The following is a 20,005-nucleotide window of genomic DNA, read 5'->3' on the forward strand; positions in this document are numbered from 1 at the left end:
CTTCTACTGGTTGTATGTTTGGGTTTTCTTCATCACCAAGGGAAGATTTTAAAGTCTGAGATTGAATTTGAGTCTGTTTTCGCTGCCTGGCCATGATCCCAGCCAGCTACTTGACCCTTGAGTTTTCGTCGGGGCATGACTGGCGGTAGGGTAGAGAGTACTTTGTCCCAAGCTTGAGGGTCTGCGCTGTTGTTTTCTGAGCTATTTCTACACAGCAACTCTGCCACACCAGTGCTCCTCTTCCCCCAAGAACCACCAATCCAGACTGTGACTCAGATCTAAGCAGGCTCTGCACTTCCATTCTGATCTGCCACTTAATTCCTCCCACCAGGTGGGCTGGAAGCAACTGCAGCTGTAGTTCCTCAGAGCTGCACCACCTGCACTGCCCTAGGGGTGGTGGCCCAACATCCTTGTCAGCACATTCTTAGCAGTGATTTAATTAGTGAGCTAAGGTATGATTATTTTTGTAATTTTTACTGCTTGTTGCCAGTTTGCTTTCCCGTCTCTCCCTTTCAAAGTTTGCAATTCCACCAGCAATGAATGAGTATAAACCAAATTGATTCTTGTACACCCCTCAATATGCCTACTGCTTTCAGAAGCTTTAGACTGAGCAGGCTCAGTTCCTGACTGGTTTTTGTTTCTTTGCAGAGCATGGATCCCAAAGTGAAAGTTTTCATCTTTAGCCTAAAACTTCACAACTGTGTTTCCCTGAAGGAGAAATCAGTTCAACTGTTTAACATGATTGAAGGTTGGTAGGAAATACCCAGAGAGGCTGAAATTGGCTTTAATGAACAGACTGTTCATCTCTAAACTCCTTTCCTTCTCTCAATTCTATGACCTGTGAAACACTGAGGTTCAAACATGGAAAGATGGTGAATAGGATCAGACTTGAAAGACAACAAGGACGACAGCTTTGCTAGGAATTTGGTGCCAGATTGTACTTCCTGCTCCTTTCTTCCTTACTCACTGCCTCTGACTTCATGTATAGATGGTGTGGGTGTGATAGAGGCCATTCTCTGGGTGGTGGCTGGAGTAGGTCCAGGGGAAAGTGCACAGTCTGAGAACTGGGAGACCTAGGACACTGGACAAGGTCACTGTGTCTCAGTTTCCTCGTGTGTCCAATGAGAATAAGAACTACCCTGTCTCCTTCACAGAGTTGCTGTGATTCAGATAGCTTGCTTCTACATAATACCTTAAGGTTTACAAAGTGCTAACCTTTATAACATCCCTGGGGGATAGGTAGAAAGGTATCATTACCCAAATTACAGATGAGGAAACTGAGGCAGAGAGCTATTAAGGGGCATACCAAGGCCCACTCAGCTAGTAAGTATCAGAGCCAGGACTAGTACTCTGCTCACCCAACTCCAAGACTAGTCTTTTTTTACCCTACATCTCCCTGACTTCTTGGGATAATATGAATCAGGTCTATTCAATAGCCTTGGAAGAGCATCCAAGGAAGATGCCCAATTACTAAATGTGTGTACCAGGCATGCACTCGAAGGAAGAGTCACATTGTTTAGATGTGTATCCTAGTTCTTCCTAGCAAAAACGTGGCCAAATGTCTCACTGAAAAGAGGACCCTTAAGGAGGGGGGTGGGCAGCTAGGTGGTACAGTGAGAGTGCCAGAACTGGAGTCAAGAAGACTTTTCCTGAGTTCAAATCTGGCATCAGATACTAGCTGTGTGACCCTGGGCAAGTCAATTAACTTTGCCTCAGTTTCCTGATCTGTAAAATAAGCTGGAGGAGGAAATGGCCAACCACTCCAGTGTCTTTGCCAAGAAAACCCTAGATGGGGTCACATAGAGTGGGACACTACTGAAAGGAAAATAGGTGTGTGCTGAACACCAGCTGAGTTTCTGTGAGATTGGGTTTTCCCATCTGCAAAAGGACTGATCCGATCTGCTGCCTGTTTGCCTTTTAGGGCCAAATCAGTAAGAAATGAGATTGGTCCATGTCTGGATACTTACTCATTTGCTGGCATATTTCACTTAGGTCACAAAGATGAGTTTTAATTGAATAAATCACCCTAGTAAAAATGAATGTTAGAAATTTTTTCCATCCTCATTAATTCCTCAGCCTATGAAGGAGCGGGAGGCAGTGTGTGGCAGCAGAGTGAGAGCTGAGCTTGAAGGTAGGAAGATCTGAGTTCAGGCCCCTATATGTAACACATTCTGAGAGTTTGACCCTAGAGGCTCCAGGGAACTATTCTAGAAAAGGTGCCAACCTGCATGGGCAGAGGAAGCTTCCTTCCCCATGTAGGAAGTCCCCATGCCAGTGAAATCACAGTTTTGGCCCTGTCCTTAGGAAGGAAATGATAATTTCTAGAGGTAGGTACTGAAATGGCATTGAATCTGCTGCTTAGAATGTTGATGTCATAGAGCTCTTTTTAGGCACTAAGAAAACTCCTACAGATGGTCACCCATCCTGATGGGCGGTGTGCATGTTTGATTGAACAAACTTCTTATCTTACAGCCATAAATAAAGACGAAGTACTGACTGTTGGGTTTGATGTCAGTGAATTCCTACAGTGTCCTTCCAGTGCCGAGAAAAGGTAAGACCAGTTTTCTTCTGTTTGAGGCTGGTTATTCATGGTGTGGGAGTGTATCTCCCACTAACTACTGTGTGACCTTGGACAAGTAATTTTATCTCTCTGATAAATAAGACAAAAATGACATGGAATCTCATTTTGTCTCTCAGTTTTTTTCCCCTCAATTGTAAAATGAGGGAAAGGCTGTTCAGAAAACAATATGACAGCATTTTCGATGGCTTATGAAATGTCTCTTGGAGATGGGAGTATTATTATAAGACTGGTAAATGGTGTCTCCTTACGTTTGTCCTTTGTTCTTGAATAGGACTATGACATCGGGGAGAAGGTGACATGACTTGCAGTTGACTTTGATTTGAGTGAGGGAGGGCTGTGCAAGGTCATCAGCCTCACTTTCTCCTCCAGAGCCACCTGGGTCCAGTGGCCTGATATTCAACAGGATGACTGGAGACAGGCCAGGATGCATTGGGAGACCCTGGCCCTTTTAGGCTAAGGCCTTTTCATGTACTCACTTAGAGTGAGGTAACATTCAGTGAATATTCAGGTAATATTCAGTGAATAGGCCTCTTTAGGAAGTTAATCAAGGGATGGCCTCTTTAATCAAACCTCAAAAAAAAGAAAAAAAATCAAACTGGGAGGGAAGGACCCTCAGGGTTCCTGGCCAAAAGAGAAATAATTACTATTTAGTCTTTATATTCACTCTGTGCTAGGAGGTAAGGCACCTATTGTCCAATCTATGAGCTCCAGGCAGCTAGGTGGTGCAGGTGCTAGAACACCAGACTTGGAGTTAGGAAGACACAAGTTCAAATCCAGTCTCAGACACTTATTAGCTGTGTGACCCTGGGCAAATCACTGACCCTCTGCCTCAGTGTCCTTACCTGTAAGATGGAGGTAATAATAGCACTACCTCCCAGGATTACTGTCAGGTTGAAATGAGATAACATTTGTAAAGTGCTTAAAGAGTCATATCAGTGCTAGTTATTGCGATTCATTAATTACAAAGCTGCTTTCAGAAATATCATCTCATTCGACAGATGCAATAGCCCTCTTGGGTAGGTAGGGCCAAGTATTACCAACCTCTTTTTTCAGATAAGGAATCTGAGACCAAGAAAAGTGAAGTGACTTAGCTAAGGTTTGATGGGTAGTCAATGGGGGATGTTGGGTTGTGACCCAGATCACCTCACTCTTAACCCAAGACTCTTTGGACAGAACCACATGGGTTCTGTACCACTGGATCATGCTCAATGTTGTCTCTATTCAAACCTCTCCTGCCATCTATGTCCCCTCAAGACCATAAAGGGAAAGGTCTCTATCTTCTCCTAAGCCGGGCTAGACGATGATCTCCTTCCATTGGCTCTATCGTCTTCCTCACTGTCTTTTTGGCAAGCTACCTGGTGCCTACTGTTTGAGCCTGAATACCCATGGTTTCTGTCTTCCTCTGCCTTGCCTCATCTCTTTTCTCTTCTAGAGCACTAGGTATTGACTAGGGAACCTCTCTATCCTAAGAAGATTCCTAGATGGAATCTAGGTGTGGACTCAGGAGTACCTGAATTCAGATATTTACTAGCTGTGTGATACTGGGCAAGTCATGACATTTCTGTGCCTCTGTTTCCTCATCTGTAAAATTAGGGAGTTGGATGATCTGGTCTCTTGTATCTCTAAATCCATGATTCTATGATTTCTGGCAGCCAGGTGGCCAAAAGTGGCATAAACGGTTTACTTTGGCCATGTGGACTTCAGCCCTATGCCATTCATGTTAACTGGCTAGAAATCAGCTAGTGGTTTTAGTTTACATCTCTAGGTCTAAGCCAGGGCTAGGGAACCAGAGGCCTCAAGTCCACATGTGGCCTTCTAGGTCCTTGGGTGTGGCCCTTTGACAAGTTTTACAGAACAAATCCTTGTATTAAGGGGATTTGTTCTGTGAAGTTTGGATTCAGTTAAAGGGCCATACTTGAGGACCTAGAGGGCCATGTATAGCCTCAAGGCCACGTATTTCCCACCCCTGGAAACAATCTAATGGCAGTCTCACAGTCTGAACCAGGAGGCCTGGGCTGTCTGACTTGCTCCAAGAGTGTAATTATCTGAGCCTCAATTTCTCTGTCTTTAAAAACGTTAGAGGGATGAGGAACAGACCAGGGATTTCATTGGTATAAGGCATCCTGGGTGAGGACACTTTCTCCATCACATCACCTTCTTCACATCTGAGAGCTGCACAATGCAGTGGTGTCGAACTCAAAAAGGAATGAGGACCCCTAAATCCAGTTCCATATTAACATAGAAAATCACATTTACCTAATCTGTGCTCTAGTGTACCTTTATTTTGTTATGTATTTTCCAGTTGCATTTTAATCTGGTTCTGGAGCCCTCAGGAGTGTGGAAGGCTGCATAGATAACTTCTGAACTAACTTGAGCTTTGACTTTTAGAGAAACGCTGGGTGCCACATTAACCCAAAGTGGAGAGCCAGTTCATAATAAAGGGATTTATCTGCTGGAGAGATGATCTCTGACCTCTGCCTCCCACCAGGGAGTGGTATATGATAATGTCAATGCTAATCATTCACAGTTTTCCAAAACTGCTGATGCTTCCATAACAATCCCAGGAGGCAAACAATGTCAATATTATTGCCACCATTCTACAGACAGGAAAATTGAGGTTCTGAGAAATGACCTCCAAATCATCCCAGTAACTCATGGCAGAGCTAAGACTCTAGTCTTCTGACTCCTTAGAGCATGGCACACTAGACTTAGAGTCTGGAAGATGTGGGTACCCATCCTATTTCAGCAGGTCACTTCAACTCTCCATGCTCTGTTTCCTTAGCTGTTAAATGAGGGGGATGGAGTCTTGTTGTCTCTGAAGGTCCCTTCCAGCCGTAGATCTATGAGCCTGGGATCCAAGTCTGGTGTCCTACTATACCACCCTGCAAAGGACCAGGGATGGTGACAGAAAGAAGGCTTCAGTGAGTGAAAACCTGACTTGTTCACGTGTTGCTGAGTATTTCTCTGATTATCCTCCAGAACCAAAGCTCTTGTTTAGCAGGCATTTCCAGAACATCCTTTCCTCTCTTCTCCTCCATTCAAAAGGATAATTGAGAATTGACTCTAATTATAGAATCATAAGATTTTAGAATTGGAAAAGGCCTCAAATCCCATCTAGTCTAACCTCCTACCCAGTGCAGGAATCCTTTGTCATTCCTGATGAGTGGTCATCCAGCCTCCTCTGGAAGGTGACCCCCGAGGTGGCTCCTTCCACTTTTGGACTGCCTCCATTATTACAAAGGTCTGCCTTAGGTTGAGCTAACAGTTGACATTTTGTAAAATCACTCATTGGTCCTCAGGCTATTTTTTGAAGCTACACGAAATAAATCCAGTCCTCCTTCTACAAGATAATCCTTGAGGCAGCTGGGGGTGCAGTGAATAGAGCTGGGCCAGGAGTTAGGAAGACTTGAGTTCAAATCCAGCCTCAGACACTTACTAGCTATATTAACTTTGGCAAATCACTTAACCTCTTTAAACAATTGTAGAACAGGGATAATAACAACACCTACCTTGCAGAATTGTTATGAGGATCAAATGAGATATTATTTGTAAAAAGTGCTTAGCACAATGCCTGGCACATAGTAGGGGCTATTATATAAATACTTATCCCCTTGCCCCTTTCTTCAGTCATCTGAAGAAAACAACCATGTCTCCTTCTCAGCCTCCAACCCCCAAGTCTCCTCTTTTTTAGGCTAAACACCCCCAAGTTCTTGGAACATCCTCATCCTGAATCAAATAATTACAAAATTTTGGAATTGAAGGGAAACTTCCTCTTAGCCTGAGATTTTTAACATTGGGGTCCATGGACCCTGGGCAGACTTCAGGGTGTCTGTGAATTTGGATAGGATAAAAAAATCACATCTTAATTTTTCAATAACTTCTGAATGAAATATAGCATTTCCTTTCATTATGAATGGAGGTAGCAAAACATTTTGAAGAGATAAGCTTTACCAGACTGCCAAAGGGGTCTTTGAGCCTGAAAAGGTTAAGAAGCCCTGGTCTAAGTCAAGGGTAGCAGAATTGACAAGCTGTCCAAGTGAAGTCAAGCCGTTCTACTCTTTATTGTAAGTCAGAAACTGGCTTCTAGGGGGTGGGGAATATGGGCATTCAAAATGTCTGTATCTAAATATATGATTTGCAACTTGATGAGAGAGACCTGAATCATGCATTGGGAGAACGGGACTTTAGTCCTGGCCCAGCTACAAGCTTATGGTATGGCCACAGTGAGTCACTTAACTTTTGTGTTTCAGTTTCTCTGGCTTTACAATAGAGTTAACATATCTCCTCCCCAAAATATCTTAGGGGCAGCTAGGTGGTGTAGTAGATAGAGCATTGGCCCTGGAGTTGGGAGGACCTGAGTTCAAATCTGACCTCAAACACTCATTAGCTGTGTGACCCTAGGCAAGTCACTTAACCCGGTTTGCCTTAGTTTCCTTATCTGTAAAATGAGCTGAAGAAGGAAATGGCCAACCACTCCAATATCTTTGCCAAGAAAACCACACATGGGGTCATGAAGATTGGACACAACTGAAAGGCAACTAGACAACAACAAAAAACTTACAGGGAAGTTGTTAGGTTAACTGAAGAAATAGTCACCCTTTAGTAGGACAATGTCCCTCTTAAAATGTGGTGTCCAGAACACAGCCCCAAATACGATCTGTGTAGGACAGAAGATCTGGGATAATCAGTTCCCTCCCTCATTCTGGATGCTATGCTAACCCTTTCGGTGTTCGTGTTGTTTCCTTTTTGGCTAGAGTGTTGTAAGGGACTCCCAGTGAGAAAACTTTCTCTCCCAATGCTCATCAGTAACGGTTCTAAATTTTAGAGTATTAGAGTGTTGGTTTGGGTACTGAGAGGTTAAATAAGTTACCCAGAGTCACACAGCCAATATGTGTCAGAAGCAGATCTCGAATCTGAGTCTTCCTGATTCCAAGGCAAGGACTCTGGCCACTCTCCCAGGCTGCCTCTCTGTTATCATATTGTCACTTTCTGAACAGCAATAAAAAAAAAATAAGCTGAACATTTTGTGGTTCTGATAGCCAACCTTGGACATTGGAGGAGCATGAAGGTGGGGCCTGTGAGTATGAGATACTGCAGATAGTCAAGTCAAGAAACGTTTCTCAAGCACCTATTATGTGCCAATCTTTGGGTTAGAACTGGGAGATAGAAAGAAAGGCAAGAAAGAGTCCCTGATCTCAGTGAGCTCACAGTCCAATGAGGGAGGCAACATGCAAACAACTATGTACAAACAAGATAGAAGCAGGAGCAAAAGAAGATCATTTCAGAGGGAAAGTACTAAGATTACGGGAGAATTGTAGAAGACAAGATTTTGTTCCTTTTTTTAAAAGTTAATTTATTTATTTTTATTTATTATTTATTATTATTCATTATTATTTATTTATTTATTCACTTCCATAAGTTTTAAATTTTCTCCTCCTCCTTCCCCAAGATGGCCTGCAATCTGATATGAGCTCTGCATATACATTCCTATTAAACATATTTTCACATGAGTCATGTTGTATAGAAGCGTTAGAACAAATGGCAGGAACCATGAGAAAGAAAAAACAAAACAAAAAAAGAAAACAGTCTGCTTCTCTCTGCACTCAGACTCCATAGTTCTTTCTCTGGATGGGGAGGGCATTTTCCATCATGAGTCCTCTGGAATTGTTTTTGTTCCTTGCAATGCTGAGAAAGGCTAAGTCTACCAAAATGAGTCATCGCACACTGTGGCTATTACTATGTACAATGTTCTCCTGGCTCTGCTCACTTCACTCAGCGTCAGTTCATATAAGTCTTTCCAAGATTTTAGCTGAGACTTGGAGGAAGCCAGAAAAGTCAGGAGGCAGAGAGAAGGAGGGGGAGAAATCCAGGCATTGAGCCATTAGATGGAGTGTCTTGTATGGAGGCGCTGTCCCTGGATGGCAAAGTACGTGGAGGGAAATAAGATGAAAGAAGACTGGGGAAGGTAGGAGGGAGTCAGGTTATGAAGGGCTTCAAAGGCTAAACGGAGGTTTTTATATTTAATCTTAGAAATGATATGGAGCCACTGAAGTTTATTGTGTAAGAGATGACATGCTTAAACTTGAATTTTGAGATCATTTTGACAACAGAGTGGAGGATGACCTGAAACAGCCCCCCATGCTGAGGCAGGGAGACCAACCCCAGCAGGCTCTAGGGTATGAGTTGGTGAGGGGCTGCCGGAGTGGTGGCAGTGTCCGAGGAGGGTGGTGGGGTGGTGGTATATAAGAGATGCTACAAAGATGGAATCTATGGAACATGAGAACTGATAGGATATGAGAGGTGAGAAAGAGAATGAGGAGTTGAGAATGACACCTAGCTTGCAAGCCTGGATGTCTGCTAAGATAGTGGTAACCTTGACAGAAATAAGCAGTTGGGTATGTGAGACTGGAAGTTAGGAGAAAGGTTAGGGCTGGGTAAATGGATCTGAGAACCATCTGCATAGAAATGATAATGGAATCCATGGGAGTTCATGGGTTAACAAAATGAAGTAACATAGAGTGAGAAGAGAAGAAGGCCCAGGACAGAGCCTAGGAAGACTTCCACACTTGGTGGAAATGACCTGGATGAAGATCTAGCCCACGAGCAACTTGAGAGTGGGAACAAGTTTTGGTTTTTTGTTTATTTGTTTGTTTTTGTGGAGCGGGGTTGATCTTTGTATCTCCAGTGTTTGGCACAGTGTCTGGCACATAGTAAAGTCTTCTCAAGGAGCTTAGCCGCCAAAGGTGGGAAGGATAGGAGAACATAGCTTTCAGGATGAACAGATCATAGACATAGTAGATGTGACTGACTTCCCTGACTTCCTTTAAGTCCCAACTAAAATCCTACCCAGTCCTTCTTAATTCCAGTGCCTTCCCTCTGTTAATTATTCCTGTTTACCCTGTATGTAGCTTGCATTGCATATATATTTTTTACATGCTGTCATCTGCCCTCCCCCCATTAGATTGAGGGCAGGGACTATCTTTTGCCTCTTTTTGTATCCCTAGTGCTTAGCACAGTGCCTGGCACATAGTAGGTGCTTAATAAATGTTTATCATATGGCACTGTATTGTATTGCATTGCATATATTGTATTGTATATGTGTTGATTGGTTTGCTGCTTCCCTCCCTTTTTAATTCCTTGTTACAGGGAATTGTTCAAGGAGTGGGAGGGGGGTGGAGAGGGATATATCTGGAAATGAAAGTGGTATAAAAACAAAACATATCAATCCAAATTAAACAAAACAAAGGATCGCTTCCTTTTCTTCTACTTCCGCAGGTATTGTTCCCTATCTGACAATCTGGCTGGAGAAACCAAAGAGCAGGAAAGGAGCCCCGAGGCAGCCTTCTCTGTGACACCTACCTCAGCCTACTGGAGAGTTTGGCAGATGTTTGCTAGCCAGTCTGTGGCAGAGAGAGACTCGTTCCTGAACGACGTTTTCCCGGAAGGTTTTCTCTGGGGTGCTGCCACAGGAGCCTTTAATGTGGAGGGAGCCTGGGCAGAAGACAGAAAAGGAGAAAGTATCTGGGACAGGTTTGGACACCAAGGCCATGCTGAGAATAAAGCAGTGCCTGATGTGGCCAGTGACAGTTACCACAAGGTGGAGTATGATATCTCTCTCCTGCGTGGCCTCCAGGCTCAGGTCTACAAGTTTTCCATCTCATGGTCCAGGATCTTCCCCACAGGCCACAAGAGCAGCCTCAACCCCCGGGGTGTAGCCTACTATAACAAGTTGATTGACAGCTTGCTGGCCTCCCACATTGAACCAATGGTGACCTTGTTCCACTGGGACCTACCACAGGCCCTGCAGGATCATGGGGGTTGGCAGAATGAAAGTGTGGTGGATGCTTTTGTGGACTATGCCGCTTTTTGCTTTGCCACCTTTGGGAACCGCGTGAAGCTGTGGGTGACCTTTCATGAGCCTTGGGTGATAAGCTACGCAGGATATGGCACTGGACAGCATGCCCCAGGCATCTCTGACCCAGGAGTAGCCTCGTTTAAGGTACTTCTCCCCCTGTAATTTATACTGCTCTGAGCAGTCTGTCAATAAGCAGGCAGTTATTAAGGCCTTACTATAGGCTAGATACTGTGCTGTGTGCTGGGGATACAAATAAGAACAAGAAACGTAGGCCCTGCCCTCAAGAAATTCACAGTCTAATGGAATATTAGGAAAGGACATTGAGTTAATCCCCTTTCCCTCAGCTAGTACAGATACTGTCTCTGACTGATCATTCCTCCCATCAGAGGTCTATAGCAGGAAGAGATCTCAAAGACCTTCCAATGCTACCCCCTTACATTATATATGAAGAAACTGAGGCTTATGGGGATTAAGTGGTCAACCATAGGTAGTAAGCACCAGAAGTGGGATTTGAACTCACATATTCCAACTTGAGAACCAACATGTTCTCCACTGTAACAAGAGCTGTCTTTTTTTCTGTAAAATCTTCTTTCCCTGGCAGTGTCCTAGAGTAGCTATTAGTACTACGCTATAGGTTTTTTCTACTATTCGTTGCTTTCATTTAAATTCCATTCAGGGCTTTCCAGGCAAGATCACAGAGTGAGACAATTTAGTGGAGTCAGGTTGCTCACACATCCCTCAAAAATTAACAAATAGAAATACCAAAGAAAAGAGAAATAGCTAAAAGAACAACAACAACAACAAAAAAGCCAATAACTCAAACAAAATTTTAAAATAAGTGGAGTGGTAATACAATCACATACTAAGATGCTATGGGGAAATGTATAGTCCTGGAGATGCTTGTATCCCACTGGAAGATGAGACTTTGAAGAGATATGGAACCAAAGTTTTCTTGACTCAGAGCCCAGCACTCTTGTCTCTCTGTCCTTTAGAGAACTAAGCAAACCAATGTACATACATGTGTGTATATACACACATACACACATACACACATATACATGTATGTATATATTCATGCAAAACAAATTCCCACAAAAGCCATGTCAAAAGAAAGAAAAAGGAAGACAGGAAGAGGAAGGAAGGGAGGAAGGAAGGAAAGAAGAAAGGAAGAAAGGAAGGAAGGAAGAAAAGAAGAAAGGAAGGAAGGAACGAGGGAAGGAAGGAAGGGAGGAAGGAAGGAAGGAGGGAAAGAAGGAAGAAAGGAAGGAAGGAAAGAAGAAGGAGGAAAGGAAGGAAGGAACGAGGGAAGGAAGGAAGGAAGGAAGGATGGAAGGAAGGGATATGCTTCAGTCTGCTCTCTGACCCTATCACCTCTCTATCTGGAGGCAGGTATCATGTTTCATAATGAGGCCTTTAGAATTGTGGTTGTTAGTCCTTATGTTGTTCAGAGCTCCTAATGCTTTCAGAGTTGATACAATATTGTTGCTATTGTATGAATTGTTCTGGTTCTGCTCTCTTCACTTTGCATCAGTTCCACAAGTCTTCCCAGGTTTTTTGAACCTATTCCCTTTATCATTTCTTATGGCAAAATAATATTTCATCACAATCATTACCGAAACTTACTCAGCCATCTCCAGTTGATGGATATACCCTCAGTTTCCAATTCTTTCCCACCATGAAAGAGCTGCTATAAATGTTTTTGTATACTTGTGTCCTTTTCCTGTTTCAATTCAATAACCATTTATTAAGCAACTACTATATGCTAGACACTGTGCTGAGTGCTGGGGATACAGATAAGAACAAGAAAGGCAGCTCTGCCCTCAAGGAGCTTACAGTTGGATGGGGGAAGACAACATACAAAAGGAAGCTGAAAAGCATGATGGGGGATGGAGGGAGGAGGAAACAGAGGTTGAGGGGAATGCAGAAGGAGGGTATGATGTTCTATAGAGTCAGAACCAAGCGGAGCCTCTGATGGAAAATGGAGAATTACTTGGAAAGATCTGGAATTTCTGAGCCAGCTATAAAGGAAGGCTTTGGGAGGAGTTTACTGCTCCACTCTCCAGTCCTCCAATCAGAGGGGAGAGGCAACTGAGGGAATTGAGGCGTTGTCTACCAAAAATTGAGTCAGTCAGCTTAGGATGAGATTTCAGGTGCTGAGATTTCAGATTCAAGGATGCAGTGTGGGGTAACAGAGAACTGAGTCAGGAAAACCTGAGTTCAAATCTACCTAATTCCATGCCCGGCATTCTATCTACTGCAACCTAAACACCCCAAGCAATCCTCTAAAAGGGACCTTACAGACCATAGAGTCCAACCCCCTAATTTTTGCAGCTAAAAAAACTGAGGCACAGAGAGGTTAAGTAACATGTGCAGAGATGGCAGATTGTAAGTGGTTAATATAGGATTTGAACTCAGATCTTCTGACTGTAGGCCCAATGTTCTATCCATTTGGCCACCTAGATGCCCTGAGGCAGTTCAGTAAGTACGGAAATTGTGGAACTGGTATAATTGAAGTTTCCTGCCCTGGAGTTCCCTGTCCCAGTGAGATCACAGGTATGGGGAACAAAGTAAATAAGTGTCCCTCAAGCCTGTATTCTGTTCTCTCTCCTTCCCTCTCTCTTTCCCTCCTTTCTCAAAGGTGGCTCACTCCATCCTCAAGGCTCATGCCAAGGCTTGGCATCATTATGATCGCCACCATCGTGGCCAGCAGCAGGGGCAGGTGGGGATCGTGCTGAACTCGGACTGGGCCGAGCCCTATTCTCCAGAGGAGGCAGAGGATGTGAGGGCTGCCGAGCGCTACCTGCACTCGATGCTGGGCTGGTTTGCCCACCCTCTCTTTGTGGACGGTGACTACCCTGACACACTGAAGGCCCAAATCCGGCAGAAAAACAGGCAGTGTGGCAGCTTCGTTGCCCAGATCCCCAGCTTTACCGAGGAAGAGAAGCTTCTCTTGAAAGGCTCCTCTGACTTTCTCGGCCTGTCACATTATACCTCTCGCCTGATTAGAGATGCTCAGAATGACTCCTGTGTCTCAGACTATGATAATCTCCGGGGTTTCTCCCAGCACGTGGACCCCACCTGGCCGCAGACCTCGTCCCCTTGGCTTCGAGTGGTGCCCTGGGGTCTCAGGAGACTCTTGCAGTTTGTGTCCCTGGAATATACCAAAGGGAACGTTCCAATCTACCTGGCTGCCAACGGCCTGCCTATAGAAGAAGGCAGAAATCTTGATGACTCTGCAAGAAGTGACTATTTCAAACTGTATGTCAATGAAGTGCTCAAAGGTGAGGGCTCACACATCTCTTTAATTCTTTAAGGTTTACAGAGCACTTTCCTTTATAACAACTCGGGGATGGAGGCAGAGCCAGCATTGCCACCCCATTTCACAGATGAGGAAACTGAGGCTTCTAGCGGCTAGAGAATCAGAGCTAGGATTTCAACTTAGGCTTCTTGACACCGAGTCCAGAATTGTCTCTGCTGCTCTTTGCAGCCTCTAAGGACAGCGTTTGTCCTTTTGTCCTTCTCCAATCCATCACCCTGGTTCTGGCTGTTTCTTCTACATGGAATGCCTCCCCCTAACCTTCTTCCTTTCCAAATCCTACCCAGTCACAATGCTCAGATGAAGCCCTTCTAGTCATCGCAACCTACTTTCATCTTTCACACACCTCCCATACCTCCACCCCCATCCCCCATTTCTATTCCATTTACTGTCTGTATCACACATTTGGGTACTTAAATAACAATGAAAGGCAGTGCATGATTTATCATGCATCTGCATATGTATATATGTACATGTGTACACACAGGCATATACGAATACGTGGATACATGCATGTACACATGTAGATACATCTTATCATCTCAATTGTTTTCAAAGGTGGATGTGAGGGCACATTTTTGTGCTGTTGGCCCCAGGCGCAAAAATTGCTAGTTATTGCTCTGACCAGTCCCATTAGTAAGCAGCCAGTGAGTGGGAGACGTGGGTGGTAAATCCAAGTCTCATCTCTCCAAGTCCAATATTCCTTCTACTGTGCCATGCTGCCTCTCACAAATTAAAAGAAAAAGTTTACATTTACGTGGCACTTTAAAGTTACAAAGGTTTTGTTGTCATTGAGTCGTTTTCAGTCATGCCCTACTTTTTGCCACCCTCTTTGGGGTTTTATTGGCAAAGATACTGGAGTGGGTTTGGCCATTTCCTTCTCCATCTCACTGATGGGAAACTGAGCCTAACAGGGCAAAGTGACTTGCCCAGGGTCACACAGCTAGTAAGTGTCTGAGGCTACATTGGAACTCAGGTCTTCCCGATTCCAGGCCCAGCACTCTATCCACTCTACCACCTAGCTGCCCCAAAGGTTACAAAGTATTTTGTATGATTTCTATCTTTTGAAATGATGGGTTTAAGAGTAAGAAGAAATGTCAGAGGTCTCCAATCTAACCCCCTCATTTTTTCAGATGAGAAAACCAATGCCCCAGGCAGGCGTGTTGCCTAAGATCTCACAGGGGCTATATGTCAGGGGTAGGATTTCTATACAGGCCTTCTGATTCCAAAGTCCCCTTTCCTTATCTACCCACCCATTTCATAAACGAGAAAACTAAACCTTAGAGAGGCTAAGTGGCTTAACTGATTTCCTGCAACTCAAAGATGGTAGAACTGGAAATCAAACCCTGGTCTTCTTATTCCAAGTCCAAAGCTTTCTATGAAGTCTTAGTCGCACAATAATAGGCTAATCTTTACATAGTTGGCTTAGTTGTTGAGCTATAGTGTGACCTGATTGAATCAGGGCTTGGAACACCAGTCCAAGTTGGATAATGTGCCCCCAAACACAAAAAATAGTTCGAAATCTTAAGGTGCTATTGGGATGATACTTCATTCATACCTGTTTGGTGACTCACCAGAGAATTAGCCATCTGGTTCTTCTGTGAGAGAGAATAACCCCTAGAATGTTCAGTTTATTTATTCTCTTATCATAAAAAAGTTCAGTAATTCTGTGCTGGTGATACCTGAGGGCAGTGAGGAAAGTGCTAAAACAATGTTAGTGAGTTATTTGTAGCACAGAAATCAGTGGATTGTATGTACCAGCAGCCACCATTGGGAACAAAGACAGTGATTGTTTTTGCCATTCTTAACCCGCTAGATTCCCACACTCTTCCTGATGGCAGAATTGGGCTGCATGGCTTCCACACCAACTTTTTCCAAGACAATCCCTTTTCCATGAGATGCTCCTCCAGATGAGTTGGCCTTCAAGGCAGTGCCCAAATGAGCTTTCTTGTGTTGTTTGTCATGCCACTTTTGGTCTCTCCTGTGGCTTTGGAGTTTTCTGGCAGCGTGAAGACCATGGCACTTACCCATGCTGCCGCTGTCTGGGCAGAGAGGAAAGAGAGAAGGTGGAGTGCTTTTCTAAAGCTGTAGAAATTGTTTATACTTGAAATTTATTGCTGTTGATTGTGTACAAGAGGTAAATATATATGTCTTTCTTTAATCTGGAGTGGTGAAAATATTAGTTAACTACCTCTTTTTCAAGTCTGATCATTTCTAAATCTTTCACATGAAAAGGAAAACTTTAAAACACAACAAAAAGGAAAGACAGAAAGGATTTTAATGTTCATCAATTCTGTTTTTTCTTCTCAGCTATCAAGTTGGACTCTGTGGATGTGCGGTCCTACATTGTTCGTTCCCTCATTGATGGCTTTGAAGGCCCATCAGGTTATAACCAAAGATTTGGGCTCCACTATGTGAATTTCAAAGATGGCAGCAGACCTAGAACCCCCAGGAAGTCTGCCTACCTCTTATCCAGCCTTTTTGGAAAGAATGGCTTCCTAACTAAAGAGACAGATAGACGTTCTCGGCCACTTCTTTATAGCCCTCCCTCCAAAATTTCGGTTACTTTGGGACCCTCAGAGGTTCCTTCCCAGGCTAAAGTAGTTTGGGAAAAATTCTCCAGCCAACCCAAGTTTGAAAGAGATCTCTTCTACCATGGAACATTCCCGGATGATTTTGTATGGGGTGTGTCCACTTCTGCCTATCAGACTGAAGGAGGCTGGGATGCAGATGGGAAGGGCCCCAGCATTTGGGATAACTATACCCACACACCAGGGAATGCCGTGACGAACAATGACAACGGAGATGTGGCTTGTGACAGTTACCATAAATTGGAGGAGGATCTTTATATGCTGAGAACTTTGAGAGTCAAGGCCTACCGCTTCTCTCTTTCCTGGTCTCGAATTTTCCCAACAGGGACAATTGATTCTGTCAACCCATTTGGAGTTGACTACTACAACCGGCTTATTAATGGCCTGCTGGCTAGCAATATCATTCCCATGGTGACATTGTACCACTGGGACCTTCCCCAAGCCCTGCAGGATATTGGGGGTTGGGAAAACCCTTCCTTGATTGAGCTGTTTGACAGCTATGCAGATTTTTGTTTCAGTACTTTTGGTGATCGGGTCCAATTCTGGATGACATTTAATGAACCCGCGTACGTGGCATGGTTAGGGTATGGTGAAGGGGCATTTCCCCCTAATGTGAAGGATCCTGGCTATACGCCTTATACAGTAGCCCATACCCTCATCAAAGCTCATGCCCGAGTTTACCATACATATGATGAGAAGTATAGACAGAGTCAGAAAGGAGCCATTTCCCTCAGCCTCAGCACACACTGGATGGAACCCAAGTCACCTAACTTAGCAAGAGATGTTGAGGCAGCTGATAGGGCTCTGCAGTTTAACTTGGGCTGGTTTGCCCACCCCATCTTCAAAAACGGAGACTACCCAGATGCTATGAAGTGGACAATAGGAAACAGGAGTGAGCTACAAAATCTAGCCGCTTCTCGCCTCCCCAGCTTCACAGAGGAAGAAAAGATGTACATTAGAAACACAGCAGATGTCTTCTGCCTCAACACTTACTCTTCCAAAATTGTGGCACACAAAACCTCCCAGCTCAACCCTCCTTCTTATGAAACTGATCAGGAGAGAACAGAGGAGGAGGACAGTTCTTGGCCTGCCACGGCGCTCAATGGAGCGGTGGCCTGGGGGATGAGAAGGGTCCTGAATTGGATCAAAGAAGAATATGGTGACATTCCCATTTATGTCACTGAAAATGGAGCGGGATTCGAGACATCTGAAATCGAAGACATAAGGAGGATATTTTATTTCAAAACGTACATCAACGAAGCTTTGAAAGGTATGTGGGCTTTTCAGATAGCTTATAGAGATGTCAGATGTCCCATGGGTCACATGCCTGGGATTGTTTGGCAGAAGGATTTGTCTTCTCTTAACAGCTCCCTCCTCCCCCACAAGCTCAATTTTAATGGTATTTTTGATTTTCATAACTAAAATCCAATGTTTCTGAGGGTATTCTGAGCTCTGTATGCATAGTATTGTAGACCTTTTCCCTGCCCCGTCTCCTCTCACAAAGTTAATCCACCCAAATGGTACATTATCTGCTCAATTAATCAAAGCTGGCTTCTCAGGCTTAGTGAACTATGGGTGTTTAGTATGATGCTACAGTTCCTGTACAATGTTTACTTCTCTTCAAGACGCTAGGAAAAGAGGAAGCATTTATCGTACACCTACTATGTGCCAGGCACTGTGCTAAGCTCTATTTATGAATATTACCTTATTTGATTCTCACGACAACCCTGGGAGATAAGTGCTATCATTATCCCCATTTGACAGTTGAGGAAACTGAGGCAGACAACAATTAAGTGACTTGCCCAGGGTCACAAAGCCAGCAAAACATCTCAGACTGGATTTGAACTCAAGTCTTCCTGTCTACAGTCCCAACACCCCACTGTACCACCCAGCAGCCTAAATTCACAGCATAAAACTGTTCTTTCCTTATCCTCCCTTTGAAATCTGATCAGCCTACAGCGTGGACGGCGTCAACCTCCGAGGCTACATGGCTTGGTCCTTGATGGATAATTTTGAATGGTTGCATGGCTACAGTGTCAAGTTTGGACTCCACCAGGTCGATTTTAATGACCCTGACAGACCCCGGACTGCGAGAACTTCAGCCAGTTACTACACAGAGGTTATCAGCAACAACGGCATGCCGCTGGCCGAAGAGGATGAGTTTCTGTACGGAGAGTTTCCCGAGGGCTTTGTCTGGAGTGCAGCCTCATCTGCCTATCAGGTAAGCAGGGAGTGGGGAAGGTGGTCTGTCTCATGTCTGGCATGTTGGCATGCTTGTTTTGTTTTGCTTCTGGCCTAAGCAAAATATCTGGTCCCACTGAAGGACTGAGCTGAGCTGAAGCTGAGACAAATGTTATAGAGTCACAGCTGAGTTGGAAGGGATGTCAAAGGCCATCTAATCCAACCTATATCTAAAAATTCTTACCAAAACTGACCCAACAGGGGCAGCGAGGTGGTGCAGGGAACAGAGCACTGGTCCTGGAGTCAGGAGGACCTGAGTTCAAATCCAGCCTCAGACACTTGACACACTTACTAGCTGTGTGACCTTGGGCAAGTCTCTTAACCCCAATTGCCCTGCCTTCCTCCCTTCAAAAAGATAAAAAGGAAAAAAAGAACCCTGGCCCAATAAATGGTCACCTATCTCTTGCTCAATGGCAACTCATTTTACTTTCGGGCCGCTCTAAATGAAGTTTTTCCTGACCCGAAGCCTAAATTTGTTTCTTTGGGACCATTACCCTTTGGTCCTGGCTATACCCTCCAGGCCCAAGAAGAAGGAGAAGTCCACCATCTCTTCCCTATAGAAGACTTTCAAATATTGGTCCAGCATTTCTGGAGAAAGTGGGTCAAGTGGATTGAAAACAAAAACACTTAATAGAAAATCACTCAAATTATAAATATTTAAAGTCAGTGATCTAGGTTTCTTGACCTGCCTCTTCCACTCAGGAAAAGCACTCAAATTCAAATTCAGTCATTATTTTTCAAGCATCTAGCACTAGGTGCCAGAGATACTAATGAACTTGTAGTCTAATGGCCAAACACAAGTACACAAATAGTCCATAGGCCAGGCTATGAACTCCCACCATCCTGACAGATTCATAGCCTTATACCCAGTTCACTTTCTGCGAAGCACTGAAAACAAAACCAAGATGATGCTTCTCTCCAAGAAAAGAAAGATAAATAGTTATTAGTTGCATGTACTTGAGTCTCTTTAAGGAATTTCAGACTAGTGGAGTCTACACTGGCTTCCTGCTTTGCAACAGGAAATAATCCTACCCTGGACACGTTGAATTTAAGTTAAAGTCTTAATCCATAAAGAACTGGGATTCTCTAAACTAATCATACTCTTTGTAAAAGATTGGACAATCCAAGAAGGCAATTAGGAGTATGCCCAGGAGCCTTGAGAAAAGAGAGATTTTTTTTTTTAAAATGGCATGCTGCTTTTTGGGGGAAATTCTTCCTAGCCATATGGCATCTTGGGAATTTGTCTGCCCTAGTGTAAGAAGGAAGTCTAACTCTACTTCCTTCTCCTCCTCTCCACCAACCAGCATTTATTAAGCAGGTACTACGTGACAGGCAGTGTTCTAAGCTCTGGAGATATCAATTATTCTTTCCAGTTATGTCCAGATTTCAGATTAAGGGGCTCTAGAGGTGAGTAGGGGTTT

At 44.0% G+C, this 20,005-nt stretch overlaps 1 protein-coding gene across 1 annotated transcript in view; it reads left to right on the forward strand.

Annotated features, from left to right (window-relative positions):
• The first annotated feature begins 135 nt into the window (after positions 1-135).
• The window catches only part of LOC118837034 (lactase-phlorizin hydrolase-like), a 37,197-nt gene continuing 17,327 nt past the window's right edge, over positions 136-20,005 (forward strand). The window contains exons 1-6 of the mRNA XM_036744063.1: positions 136-145; positions 2,473-2,551; positions 9,857-10,580; positions 13,075-13,717; positions 16,063-17,613; positions 18,296-18,564. Of these exons, the coding sequence (XP_036599958.1) occupies positions 136-145; positions 2,473-2,551; positions 9,857-10,580; positions 13,075-13,717; positions 16,063-17,613; positions 18,296-18,564 (3,276 nt within the window). The remainder of the gene's footprint in view (positions 146-2,472; positions 2,552-9,856; positions 10,581-13,074; positions 13,718-16,062; positions 17,614-18,295; positions 18,565-20,005) is intronic.

This window comes from Trichosurus vulpecula, chromosome 2, assembly GCF_011100635.1.
Source record: "Trichosurus vulpecula isolate mTriVul1 chromosome 2, mTriVul1.pri, whole genome shotgun sequence".
Lineage (NCBI taxonomy): Eukaryota > Metazoa > Chordata > Mammalia > Diprotodontia > Phalangeridae > Trichosurus > Trichosurus vulpecula.